The sequence below is a fragment of the Carlito syrichta genome, unplaced genomic scaffold, assembly GCF_000164805.1.
Source record: "Carlito syrichta isolate Samal-C Ts95f unplaced genomic scaffold, Tarsius_syrichta-2.0.1 Scaffold316215, whole genome shotgun sequence".
Taxonomy (NCBI): Eukaryota; Metazoa; Chordata; class Mammalia; order Primates; family Tarsiidae; genus Carlito; species Carlito syrichta.
Window position 1 is genome coordinate 945,818 of NW_007260311.1, and position 13,434 is coordinate 959,251.

The 13,434-nt window shown below is 49.2% G+C and overlaps 1 protein-coding gene across 1 annotated transcript in view; it reads left to right on the forward strand.

The window, feature by feature from the left end:
* Nucleotides 1-13,434, forward strand: part of CNDP1 (carnosine dipeptidase 1) — a 60,500-nt gene that overhangs the window by 20,335 nt on the left and 26,731 nt on the right. Inside the window, exons 2-5 of the mRNA XM_008073938.2 lie at nucleotides 3,592-3,717; nucleotides 7,442-7,591; nucleotides 8,091-8,253; nucleotides 9,667-9,755. Of these exons, the coding sequence (XP_008072129.1) occupies nucleotides 3,592-3,717; nucleotides 7,442-7,591; nucleotides 8,091-8,253; nucleotides 9,667-9,755 (528 nt within the window). The remainder of the gene's footprint in view (nucleotides 1-3,591; nucleotides 3,718-7,441; nucleotides 7,592-8,090; nucleotides 8,254-9,666; nucleotides 9,756-13,434) is intronic.

The window sequence follows — 13,434 nt, forward strand, 5'->3', positions numbered from 1 at the left end:
AATCTTTTCTTTTTTTTTTTTTTGAGTCAGAGTCTCACTCTGTGGCCCAGGCTGGAGTGCAGTGGCACACTCACAGCCACTGCAGCTGCGACCTGCTGGGCTCAGGTGATCCTTCCGTCCCAGTCTGCCAAGAATCTGGATGTACAGGCATGCACCACCATGCCTGGTTAAGTTTTTGATTAATTGTGAAGATGAGGGCTCGTCAATTTGCCCAGGCTGGTCTCGAACCTATGGGCTCAGGCAATCCTCTCACCTTAGCCTCCCTAAGTGCTGGGATTACAGGCTGAGCCACCGAGCCCAGCCGAATTACATCATTTAAAGGCAAGCTTGGTAGCTTGGCTTCTGTCTTACTAAAATTCTTTAGCATTGGACTGGGCATGGTGGATCACACCTATAATCCCAGCACTTGAGCTGAGGTTGAAGCAGAAGGATTACTTGAGACTAAGAGTTTAAGTTGAGCCTGGGCAACATAGCAAGACCTTGGGCATGAGCCACCGTGCCCAACCTGAGGCCTTTTTTCATCTGGGGAAACAACAAAAAGTCTCTCAGGGTGGGACATGGGGGTCAGGCCTTTTGTTTTTGCTTTTGTGGGGGTCCTTCCTTGTATATATAACAAGAACCTTAGCTTCTACAACCTCCCCTTATCGTGAATCAAGCATTTCTTTCTACTAATTTAAACTTATTTAAATAGAGCCTAACTCTTCCTACCAATTGCCAATCAGAAGAGCTTTGAATCCAACCTATGACCTGTAAGTTCCCCCTCCTTCAATATTTCCTGCCTGTCTGGGATGAACCAAAACAGAAGTTACAGGCCAGGACATGTATTAATTTATGTCCTGGCCTGTAACTTCTGTTTTCTACCTTACATGTATTAATTTATGTCTTGGCCTGTAACTTCTGTTTTCCTAAAATGTGTAAGATCAAGCTGTTACCCAACCACCTGGTCATGTTCTCAGAACCTTTTTGAACCCGTGGCACAGGCTTTGGTGATTCATATTTGGCTCAAAATATACCTCTTTAGATAAGTCTATAGAGTTTGACTTTCACCAGTGTTAAATAATTTTTTTAATTGTGTATTTGTTCTTACATATTTAAACTTCAGTCATCTTCAAAGTACTCTCCATTTGAAGAAATATGCCTATCAAGATGCTTTTTTCCACTGCTTCAAAGTTTTGAACTTATCTATTTTGATGCCTTTTAGCACTTCTGCCTTTTTTTGTTTCACATCGGAAAAGCATTTCCCTTTAAGGACTTTTTCTTTTCTTTTTTTTTTTGAGTCGGAATCTCACTTTGTTGCCCTGGCTGAAGTGCAATGGCATGCTCATGGCTACCACAGCCTCGACCTACTGGGCTCATGCAATCCTTCCACCTCAGCCTTCCAAGTAGTTGGAACTATGGGCATGCACCATCATGCTCAGCTAATTTTTTTATTTATTGTAGAGACAAGGTTTTGCCATGTTGCCCAGGCTGGCCTAGAACCCACGGGCTCAGGCTCTTGCCTCCTCCTCCCAAAGTGCTGGGATTACAGGCATAAGCCACCGCTCCCGGCCTGAGAACGTTTTTCATCTGGGGAAACAACAAGTCTCTCAGGGGTCAGGCCTTTTTGGGGGTCACAAACTGCTGAACACAGCACAGTGTGGGCAGGTACTCACCATGAAATGGGCAAATGTGTTGAAAGACTCCCCAAGAGAAAATTCACTGAGGGCTGGGCGTGGTGGCTCATGCCTATAATCCCAGCACTTTGGGAGGCCGAGGTGAGAGGATTGCCTGGCCCACAGGTTCAAGACCAGCCTGGGTAACTTGGTTAGATCTCTTCTCTATAACAAATTTAAAAAATTAGCTGGGTGTGGTGGCGCGTGCCTGTAGTTCCAGCTACCTGGAAGGCTGAAGCAGAAGGATCACCTGAGCCTTGGGCATGCCACTGCACTCCAGCCTGGGTGACAGAGTGAGATTACAACAGAAAGAAGGAAAGAAGGAAGGAAGGGGGAGAGAGAGAGAGAGAGAGAGAGAGAGAAAAGAAGGAAGGAAAGAAGGAAGAAAGAAAGAAAGAAAGAAAGAAAGAGAGAGAGAGAGAGAGAGAGAGAGAAAGAAAGAAAGAAAGAAAGAAAGAAAGAAAGAAAGAAAGAAAGAAAGAAAGAAAGAAAAAGAAAAAAGAAAGAAAGAAAGAGAAAGAAAAAGAAAGTTCACTGAAGCTGAACGCAGTCTCTCAACAACGCTGGCTGGTACACAGATGCCGACGGGTTCCTAGGACACTTACCTAGTGGGGAAGTCTGTACTACAAGGGTCCTGCCCCCCCAAAAGATTATTTTGCTTTTTTGGGGTGGGTTCCCCTCGTAGATGAAGCCTCTAAGTAGCAGGCTTCAGGGAGATGAGGTGGTAAATGTCTCCTTTGGGGCCTTACAAGGTGTCAGCCTCTTAGTTAAATCTCTCCTGGATATGGGAAGATTCTCTACTGATGAAAATTTCACCAAGAGTAGGCTTTGCAGAGACATTCCAAAATATGTTATATATGTAAAATGTTCATATACATATAATATGTGTGTGTATGTGTGTATACACACACATACACACGCACATTTATGTAAAATGTTCTTATTCGCTATCTTATTGCCACAGAGCGTTTTGTCAGTCTGTTGATCTCCACTTGAATGTTCTGTTTGTTTGTTTGTTTTGTTTTTGAGTTCGAGTCTCTTGTGGCCTAGGTTGGAGTGCAGTGGCACGCTCACAGCCACTGCAGCCTCGACCTGCTGGGCTTAGGTGATCCTTCCGCCTCAGCTGGAACTACAGATGCACGCTACCATGCCTGGCTAGTTTTTTGCAATTTATTGTAGAGATGAGGTCTCACCAAGTTGTCCAGGCTGGTCTCGAACACCCGGGCTCAGGCAATCCTCTCCCTCGGCCTCCCAAAGTACTGGGATTACAGGTTGAGCCGCTGCACGTGGCCTGCATTTAATGGGTTTTTTGTTTGTTTGTTTGTTTTTTGAGTTGGAGTCTCACTCTGTCGCCCAGACTGGAGTGCAGTGGCCGCTCCAGGCCACCGCAGCCTCGACCTGCTGGGCTCCGACGATCCTTCCGCCTCAGCCTTCCGAGTAGCCGGAATTACAGGCGTGCGCTACCATGCCCGGCTAATTTTTTGATTTTATCGTGGAGATGAGGTCTCGCTGCCAGGGGGGTCTCGAACCCGCAGGCTCAGGCAATCCACTCACCTCAGCCTCCCAAAGGCACAGGATTACAGGCTGAGCCGCTGAGCCCGGCCTCCATTTAATGTTAACACTGAACCCTTGAACCTAAATGCCACAGGAAGGGGCTATAATGAGGAATGTCCCACCTTCTTTTCCATCACTGCCTGGAATTTCATCTTTCAGATTTCCCTGGGTCCAGTTCAGCCAGTTGGGTGGCTTAGAATTTTATTTTTGGTTTACAGGAAAAAGAGGTAGCAAAAAATACATTTCTAGTTCTAGCACCTTGTGTGATCTTAGTCCAGCTGCCTGGAAGCCGCTTGTGTTGGATAACAAGCTTCCTAGAATAATTTGCAAGGTCGAAAGTCCGGTGTTTATTTTAAACTGTTCCCCTGGTGTCAACCACTTCCAGGCCGCCTCTCTCCTCTCTCTGCTGCTGCTGCTTGAGGGAGGAATGTTCTCCTCATCCTCATCGCCCTCAGGTCTGCTGGAGAAGGTCTTCCAACACCTGGATCTCCACCAGGATGAATTTGTGCAGGTAGGAAGTCTTGGAATATACGCTTTGGACATATGGATGAAATGATTATTTGCTTGGAGACGTGAATTGTTGTTGTTTTTTTGTGAGCCAGAATCTTATTCCATTATCCAGACTGGAGTGCTGTGGTATGATCACGGTTTACTGCAGCCTTGACCTCCTGAGCTCAAGTGATCTCCTGCCTCAGCCTCCCGAGTAGCTGGGACTACAGGTGTACACCATCACGCCTGGCTAATTTTTTAATTTTTTTTTGTTGAAATGAAATCTCACTATGTTGCCCAGGCTGGTCTCAAAGTCCTAGGTTCAAGCAATCCTCCCTTCTAGGCCTCCCAAAGTGCACCAGGCATGGATGTGGATTTTTTTTTTTAACCTGACAACCTAATTTTATTTAAATTAAAATGCCTGTATTCCTTGTTGAATTAAAATCATCAATACTTGGTAGATTGTGGAAGAGACCCCTCCTAGCCATTCCTCCCAATGAGGCCCTCTCTGTTCATTTCCAGCACATTTGGTCTAGGGATGTCCATCTTGAGGCGATCAGCAAACTCTGTTGAGCCCGTCTGCTGTGGTCCATCAGGTGGCCCATGAATCATACCACCTGGCCCCAGGAGTGGCCTGAACAGAGCTAGGGAGCTGGAGAGCTCTGCGAATTTCAATGGCAATGTTGGTTTTCTTTCTTTTTTTGGGGCGGGGGGTTTGAGTTGGAGTCTCACTCTGTCGCCCAGACTGGAGTGCAGTGACTGCTCCCGGCCACCGCAGCCTTGACCTGCTGGGCTCTGGCAATCCACTCACCTCAGCCTTCCAAGGCGCGGGATTACAGGCTGAGCCACCGAGCCCGGCTGGCAATGTTGTTTTGTAGTGCATGTGCAATACACACCTTATCTCCTCTGCAATCCTCCTTCCTAATTCACTGCATATGCTTACGGACGTCACATATGCAGGGAATATGTGCAGGGAGCAGCCGGTACAGGGAGCGGATGCACCTACCCACAGGTGCAGGGAGCAGCGGGCCTGGAAATCTATAACACAAAAGGTGCCAGGAGGGACCTGCAGCCCAACCAAGGCCATCGTGGGGGTAAACGGATGTGACCTGTGATGGCCCCAGGCCTCCAGGGCCATCACAGAGGGAAACCAGGATTCCTGGAGAAAGCTCATTCCTCCTCCATTCCTAATGCATCACATCTGTGCAGGTGTAGGGGGAGAGAGGAGAAGAGGTAGGGAAAGGAGGAAGGGGGTAGAGAGGGACATCTGGGCAGCAGGAGGGGGGAAGGGAGGAACTGGCTGTAGCCCACACTCTCATGCCCCCTCTTCAGCTCTCCTGTCCCCTACTGGGCATTTGATCCCCTCAGCCATAGCCACCTCCCCTCCTCCACATTGCTGTGGGGTTGTCTGCAATCCTCAGGCTGAGAGCTCCTTGAGACCTCCCTGAACTTTGTACCCTGAGTTCTCCACGCCTTGTCTGGCACAGGATAGGCATTCGGTATGCATTTATTGGGTCCATTGACCAATTTTAGGAATATTATTGTGCAAACAATTAGCTATGAAAGCTTTGGCCGGGTGTGGTAGCACACACCTGTAATCCCAGCACATTGGGAGGCCGAGGTGTGAAGATCATTTGAGCCCAGAAGTCTGAGACCAGCTCATGCAGCATAACGAGAACTCATCTCTACAAAAAAATTTTAAAAATTAGCCGGGTGCTATGGCAGGCACCTGTAGTCCCTACTACTTGGGAGGCTGAGGCAGAAGGACTGCCTGAGTCCAGGAGGTCAAGGCTGTAGTGAGCCGTGGTGGTGCCACTGCATTCCATCCTGGGTGACAGAGTGAGACCCTGACTCAAAAAAACAAAACAGGCCGTGCGCGGTGGCTCACACCTATAATCCCAGCACTTTGGGAGGTCGAGGTGAGAGAATTGCCTGGGTCCATGGGTTCAAGACCAGCCTGGGCAACATGGTGAGACCTTATCTCTACAATAAATCAAGAAAAATTAACTGGGCATTGTGGCATGTGCCTATAGTTCTGGCTACTTGGAAGACTGAAGGTGGAAGGATTGCCGGAGCCCAGCAGGTCGAGGCTGCAGTGGCCATGGGCGTGCCACTGCACTCCAGCCTGGGCGGCAGAGTGAGACTCCAGCTCAAAAAACCAAACCGCCGGGTTCAGTGGCTCAGCCTGTAATCCTGCGCCTTTGGGAGGCTGAGGTGAGTGGATTGCCTGAGCTTGCGGGTTCGAGACCCGCCTGGGCAGCGAGACCTCATCTCTACAATAAATCAAAAAATCAGCCGGGCGGTAGCGCATGCCTGTAATTCCGACTACTCAGAAGGCTGAGGCGGAAGGATCGCTGGAGCCCAGTAGGGCGAGGCTGCGGTGGCCGGGAGCAGCCACTGCACTCCAGTCTGGGTGACAGAGTGAGACTCCAACTCAAAAAAAAAAAAAAAAAAAGAAAAAAAAACCAAACCAAACCAAAACAAAACCTAAGAATCATCATTCACAGCCAGGCGAAGGCAAGAGAATTGCCTAAGCCCGTGGGTTCTAGACCAGCCTGGGAAACTTGGCGAGACCTCATCTCTAAAACAAAAAAAAAATTAGCCAGGCATGGTGGCGTGTGCCTGTAGTTCCAGCTACTTAAAAGGCTGAGGTGGAAGCATCGCTTGAGTACAGAAGGTCAAGGCTGCGGTGGCTGTGAGCATGCCACTGTACTCCAGCCTAGGAGACAGAGTGAGACTCCAACTAAAAAAAGAAAAAGAAAAAAGAAAAGAAAAAAGGAAGCTGGCTGCCCTGGTTGCTTACAGTTCCTTTTTTTTTTTTTAATTTTTTATTTGGAGTCTTACTCCATTGCCCAGGCTAGAGTGCGGTGGCACGCTCACAGTCACAGCAGCCTCAACCTGCTGGGCTCAGGTGATCCTTCTGCCTCAGCCTTCCAAGTAGCTGGAACTACAGGCACATGCCACCATACCTGGATAGTTTTTTAATTTTACTGTAGAGATGAGGCCTCGCCAAGTTGCCCAGGCTGGTCTCAAACCTGTGGGCTCAGACAATCCTCTCAAAAATGCTGGGGTTATAGGCATGAGCCACCATGCCCAGCCTACTTGCAGTTTTTTAGTTTTTTTTTTTTAGTCAGATTCTCACTCTGTCACCCAGGCTAGAATGTAGTGGTAAGCCACCCCAGCGTCGACCTGCTGGACTCAGGCGATCCTTCCACCTCAGCCTTCCAAGTAGTTGGAACTACAGGCCCGTGCCACCACGCCCAGCTAATTTTTTGATTTATTGTAGAGACGAGGTCTTGCCAAGTTGCCCAGGAGGGTCTTGAACCAGCGGGCTCAGGTAATCCTCTCACTTTGTCCTCCCAAAGTGCTGGGATTATAGGCATGAGCCACCGTGCCCGGGCCTGCTTCCAGTTCTTAATAATCAAAAGCAGTAGGTGGGAACTCACCCCTCTCTGCAGCCCTGGCGAACCCAGTGAGGACACAGGCCCAAGTATTTAGGAAGACAACCTTTCTCCAATCCCTCCTGCCAATCTTCTGTTTCACCCAGATGTCTCCAGCTTCTGTGTGCTAGATTAAACCCCAGCTCCTCCATCAGTTGTTTTTGAATGTTCATGATGTTCATGGGCGCCGTCTTCAGTCCTCCAGCAATAGAAGAACGTTTGGAGACCTCCTACCTCCTGGCTTTTCATCTCCCACCCAGAGCAGATGTGGGACCCCATGCTTATCTCTCCTTGCTTTTGTCACAGATGCTGAAGGAGTGGGTGGCCATCGAGAGTGATTCTGTCCAGCCTGTGCCTCGTCTCAGACAAGAGCTCTTCAGGATGATGGCTGTGGCTGCCGATACACTCCAGCGCCTGGGAGCCACGGTGGACTCCATGGACATGGGCTCTCAGCAGGTGAAGGCGGTCTCCCTCGGACCTGAGGAGCTACCACTTTTGAACCATCAACCCTGCCCTCATGGGGATGGCAAGAGACGGGCTTGTCCTGATCTTCAACCAAACCCCATACTCAATTTCCAATGAGGATGAGACATTCCACCTGGTTTCAGATCAATTCCTTTTTTTTTTTTTTTTTGAGTCAGTGTTCTTATTCTGTCACCCAGGCTGAAGTGCACAATCACGGGTCACTGCAGCCTCAACTTCCTGGGCTCAGGTAGTCCTCTTATCTCAGTCTCCAGAGTGGCTGGGACTATAGGCATGCGCCACCACATCCAGCTAATTTTTTGATGTTTTTGTAGAGACAAGATCTTGCTATGATTCCCAGGCTGGTCTGGGACTCCTGGGCTCAAACAGTCTTCCTGCCTCAGCCTCTCAAAGTGTCAGATTTACAGGCGTGAGCCACCGCACTCAGCCACCGTCCTTTTTCTTTTAAGTGTGATCCATTATCTTTCTGCAGCTTCCTGATGGTCAGATTCTTCCAATACCTCCTGTCATCCTGGCTGAACTGGGGAACGATCCAAAGAAAGCCACTGTGTGCTTCTATGGCCACTTGGACGTGCAGCCTGCTGAGCGTGGAGACGGGTGGCTCACGGACCCTTACGCGCTTACGGAAGTGGACGGTCAGTGAGGCCCCGACGTGGCAGTGCTGTGGTCTACTGCAGATGGGTTTACTTACAAGGTTTAAGGAGTGGAGATGTGACTCTCACCCCAGGTTCCAGGTCTTAACCTATCAATAAGAATGAATAGATAAACTGGGTTCGGTGGCTCAGCCTGTAATCCCAGCACTTTGGGAGGCTGAGGTAAGTGGATTGCCTGAGCCTGCGGGTTCGAGACCCGCCTGGGCAACTTGGCGAGACCTCATCTCTACAATAAATCCCAAAATTAGCTGGGCGTGGTAGCAGGCACCTGTAGTTTCAGCTACTGGGAAGGCTGAGGCGGAAGGATCGTCAGAGCCCAGCAGGTCGAGGCTGTGGTGGCTGGGAGCGGCCACTGCACTTCAGTCTGGGTGACAGAGTGAGACTCCAACTCAAAAAAAAAAAAAAAAAGAATGAATAGATGACTGGGCACGGTGGCTCACGCCATGATCCCAGCACTTTGGGAGGCCGAGGGCTGAGTCCATGGGTTCGAGACCAGCGTGGGCAACTTGGCGAGACCTCATCTCTATAATAAATCAAAAAATAAGCCAGGCATGGTAGCTCATGCCTGTAGTTCCAGCTACTTGGAAGGCTGAGGTAGAAGGATTGCCTGAGCCAAGCAGGTTGAGGCTGCGGTGGCTGTGAGCATGCCACTGCACTCCAGCCTGGGTGACAGAGTGAGACTCCAACTCAAAAAAAAAAAAAAGAATGAATAGATGGCCGGACACTGTGGCTCACCCCCGTAATCCCAGCACCTTGGAAGGCTGAGGTGGGAGGACTGCTTAAGCCCAGAACTTTGAGACCAGCTTGGACAACATAGCAAGACCTCGTCTCTACAAAAAAATCATAAAACTATTCTGGGACTATAGGCATGCGCTTAGCCTTAGCTTGTCTTAGCTACTCGAGAGGCTGAGGCGGAAAGATCACCTGAGCCCAGGAGGTTGAGATTACAGTGAGCTGTGATTGTACCACCACACTCCAGCATGGGCCACAGAGTGAGACACTGATTCAAAAAAAAAAAAAAAAAAACGACCTGTCACCCAGGTTGGAAAGCAGTGGCACACTCCCGACCACGGCACGGCAGTCTCAACCTGTTGGGCTCAGGCAATCCTTCCACCTCAGCCTTCCAAGTAGCTGGAACTACAGGTACACGACACGACACCACGCCCAGCTTATTTATTTATTTATTTATTTATTTATTTATTTATTGTAGCGATGAGGTCTCACTAAGTTGCCCAGGCTGGTCTCGAACCTGCGGGCTCAGGCAATCCCACTTGCCTTGGCCTCCAAAGTGCTGAGATTACAGGCTGAGTCACCAAGCCCGATTAGCATTTATTTTTAACTCAGCTTGGCAGAGGTGTCCACACTTTTCTGAACATTCTTCTCCGATTTTTACAGGAAAACTTTACGGACGAGGAGCCACAGACAACAAAGGCCCTGTCTTAGCCTGGATTAATGCTGTGAGCACCTTCAGAGCCCTGTATCAGGTGGGTGACGGTTGTGTTTGGGAGTGGGGAGGAGGAGGATGGCAATTCCAAAATGCTTTGAGTCGCTCCCTGTGTTCCCAGTCAACGTTGTTATGTCATTTAGTCCTCCCATCAATCTTTGAAGGTATGTGTTACAACATTCTATCCATTTTACAGATGAGAAGAGTAAGGCTTGGGAAAGTTAGGGAATTTACCCAAAGCGGGCCAGCCAGTGGGAAGGCTAATTAATACTGGGAGGATGGATTTCAGCTTGCTCTGTGAACCACATTAAGAAAACAAAACACTCCAGCCTGGGCAACATAGCAAAACTTTGTCTCTATGAGAAATCAAAAAATTAGCTGGGTGTGGTAGCGAGTACCTGTAGTCGAAGCTACTTGGGAGGCTGAGGCAGAAGGATTGCCTGACTCTAGGAGGTCAAAGCTGCGGTGAACCAGGATAGGGCCATTGCACTCCAGCTTGTGTGACAGAGATTCCAACTCAAAAAAAAAAAAAAAACACCAAAAAAACACACAGTTTAAAAAAAAGAAACATCTTGAGCCTGTGACTAAGTTACTAACTGATGGGACTTGTCTTGGTTTTAATTCTTATCTTATCTTGCCTTTTTTATCTTCTCTTTCTTCTTATCACATAGTGTGATTTGTTAACAGAGATACATACATTTTTAAAGCTGTATTTGCTACTTTGCAAGTGAAGATGGAAATCTCCTTCCATGATGTTCTGTCTGAATCCTCAGATCTTTCCCTGGGAGCCTTCGTAGTTCTCTTTAGTTGTCCAAATCAGGGAGCAGGGGTGCAGTTTTGAGGGAGGCAAATCCCCTCTTTCCAGCCCCCAGAGGACATTCTGGGTGGATCCAGGTTTGCATCTTTTTGTGTGTGTGTGTTGGAGTCTCACTCTGTTGCCCAGACTGGAGTGCAGTGGCCGTTCCCGGCTACCACAGCCTCGACCTGCTGGTCTCCGGCGATCCTTCCGCCTCAGCCTTCTGAGTAGCTGGAACTACAGGCGCGTGCTACCATGCCCGGCTCATTTTTTTTTTTTATTCTAGAGATGAGGTCTCGCCAAGTTGCCCAGGCGGGTCTCGAACCCTCAGGCTCAGGCAATCCACTCACCTCAGCCTCCCAAATGTGCCAGATTACAGGCTGAGCCACCGAGCCCGGCCTTTTTTTTTGAATTGGAGTCTCACTCTGTCGCCCAGACTGGAATGCAGTGGCACACTCAGTCACCCTAGCATCGACCTGCTGGGCTCCAGCGATCCTTCCGCCTCAGCCTTCCAAGTAGCCGGCACTATAGGCGCATGCTACCATGCCTTGTTAATTTTTTGATTTGACGTGGGGTAGAGGTCTCACCAAGTTTCCCGGGTTGGTCTCAAACCTGCGGACTCAGGCAATCCACTAGTCTCGGCCTCCCAAAGTGATGGGATTACAGGCTGAGCCACCGAGCCCGGCCTAGGTTTGCATTTTTAACTGTCTCGTGTTCTCACAAGGATGGTTTCATTTCAAGTCACTCTTGTCACTCCTACTAATGAGTGAATCAAGCTGTGTGGGCATGACAAGTGACTTGATCTCTCTGGACCTTGGATTCTGTTCTGTCAAAATGAGTGCCCTGATTGGGATGGCCAATACTGTGAAACTGTGACACTGTGACTCTGGGTGGTTCCCTGTCTACTTCCATCTGACATAGAAATGCCCCATCAGGACCCTAAGTGACCCTGAGGTGGGGAGAAACTGGCCCTTCCCCCAGTCGTCCTCTCACTGACTGCGTGCCCCTACATGTCCCTGGGACAGAATGGACAGGACTCCTACAATGTTATGTCTTGGAATTTTCTGGAAGAACAATACCGCTTTTTTTCCTTTGAATCAAGGTCTCACTCTGTTGCCCAGGCTGGAGTGCAGTGGCATGATCACTGCAGCCTCGATGTCCTTGGCTCAGGCAATCCTTCGGCCTCGGCCTCCTTGATAGCCTCAGTCCCCCAAATTGGGGGACACTGGGGCCTGCTGGTGAGGAAGACTCCCCACTGTTGCTGGGTCAACTCCATGGTAGGGAAACTTGTGGGAAGAGGAGACAGCTTCCCTCTGGGACTAGCGTAAGAAGGGAAGGACAGTTACCACATCCTAATACTCAAAGCTCTTCCCAAGGAAAGTATCTCCTGGGCTTTACAAAACCCCCAGAGCACCCACTGTGTGCTGCACCTGGGGCAGACTGCAGATATCCATGCTAACCATGGGATTTACAACTGGCTGCCCAGCTCACGCTGGCCCTGCTTCACGGCCAGGATCTCCTGGGACACACTGAGGTGGCCTCAGTGTTCTAGAAAGTGCCCAGACCCTTTGGAACAGTTGCCCGGACTGGTCTCAGACCTCTGGGCTCAGGCAATCCTCTCACCTCAGTCTCCTAAAGTGCTGGGATTAAAGGCATTGTTTGTTTGCTTGTTTTGTTTTAGACTTGGAGTCTTACTTTCACCCAGGTTGAAGTGCACTGGTGTGATCACAGGTACTGCAGCCTTGACATCTTGGGCTCAGGCCATCCTTCTGCCTCAGCCTTCCGAGTAGCTGGGACTACAGGCATGTGCCACCACACCAGGCTAATTTTTTGGTATTTATTGTAGAGATGAGGTCTTGCCAAGTTGCCCAGGTGGGTCTCGAACCCGCGGGTTCCAGCAATCCACTCACCTCAGCCTCCCAAAGCGCGGGATTGCAGGCTGAGCCACTGAGCCTGGCTAGCCTCCCCATTTTTAAATCAGAGGATTGATATTTTACACAAATATTCTAAAGCAGCTAACCTAAACTTCGTTTTTTGCAACATTGTACTAACCACAGGGCTTTGTGAGACTTGCAGGGAATTAAGAGAATTCAACCCCTGGCTCCACAAAGTCTCAGTCCGTGACCTTGGCATGCAGAAGGATTCTGTGAAGCAAAACTTAAAGGTATAGAAAAGCCTTTCTATTTTTTCCTCAACCTTTTTTATTTTTTATTTTTTTGAGTTGGAGTCTCACTCTGTCACCCAGGCTGGAGTGCAGTGGCACGCTCATGGCCACCACAGCCTTGACCCGCTGGGCTCAGGCAATCCTTCCACTTTAGACTTCCAAGTAGCTGGAATTATAGGCATGCACCACCACACCTGGCTGGTTTTTTTTTTATTATTATAGAGATGAGGTCTTGCCATGTTGCCCAGGCTTGACTCGAATCCCTGGGCTCATACAATTCTCTTGCCTCGGCCTCCCAAAGTGCCTGAACACTGGATATTTTCAGAGAGAAATGGAATTCGTTCGTTGAGTTTGAAGACAAAATGGAGAGTGGTACCACTGACAGAGCACAACATCTATGTCATCTTCCCCACCCAGCCCTGGGCAGAAGGCTCTGGGGCACATGCTCCCCTCCAAGGCAGAGGAGGCTGAAGACAAGGTTAGATGTGCCTAACTCTATCTGCCTGGCCTAGAGAGGCTGTAGGAGGAGGGGTAGGTCTACCCAGCCCACCCAAGCCGTCAAGCTTGGAGGATGCAACCCTGGTCCGTGTGGCATCTTTTCCTGGAAATTATTTCATCAGATGCCAGGGTCTTCTTCCTTATTTTATTTTGTCCTGAGTCACAAGCAGACAAGAGGAGAGTGAGCTGGACTTCACCTCTTTTTTTTTTTTTTTTTTTTTTTTTTAGTTGGAGTCTCAATCTGTCATCCAGACTGGAGTG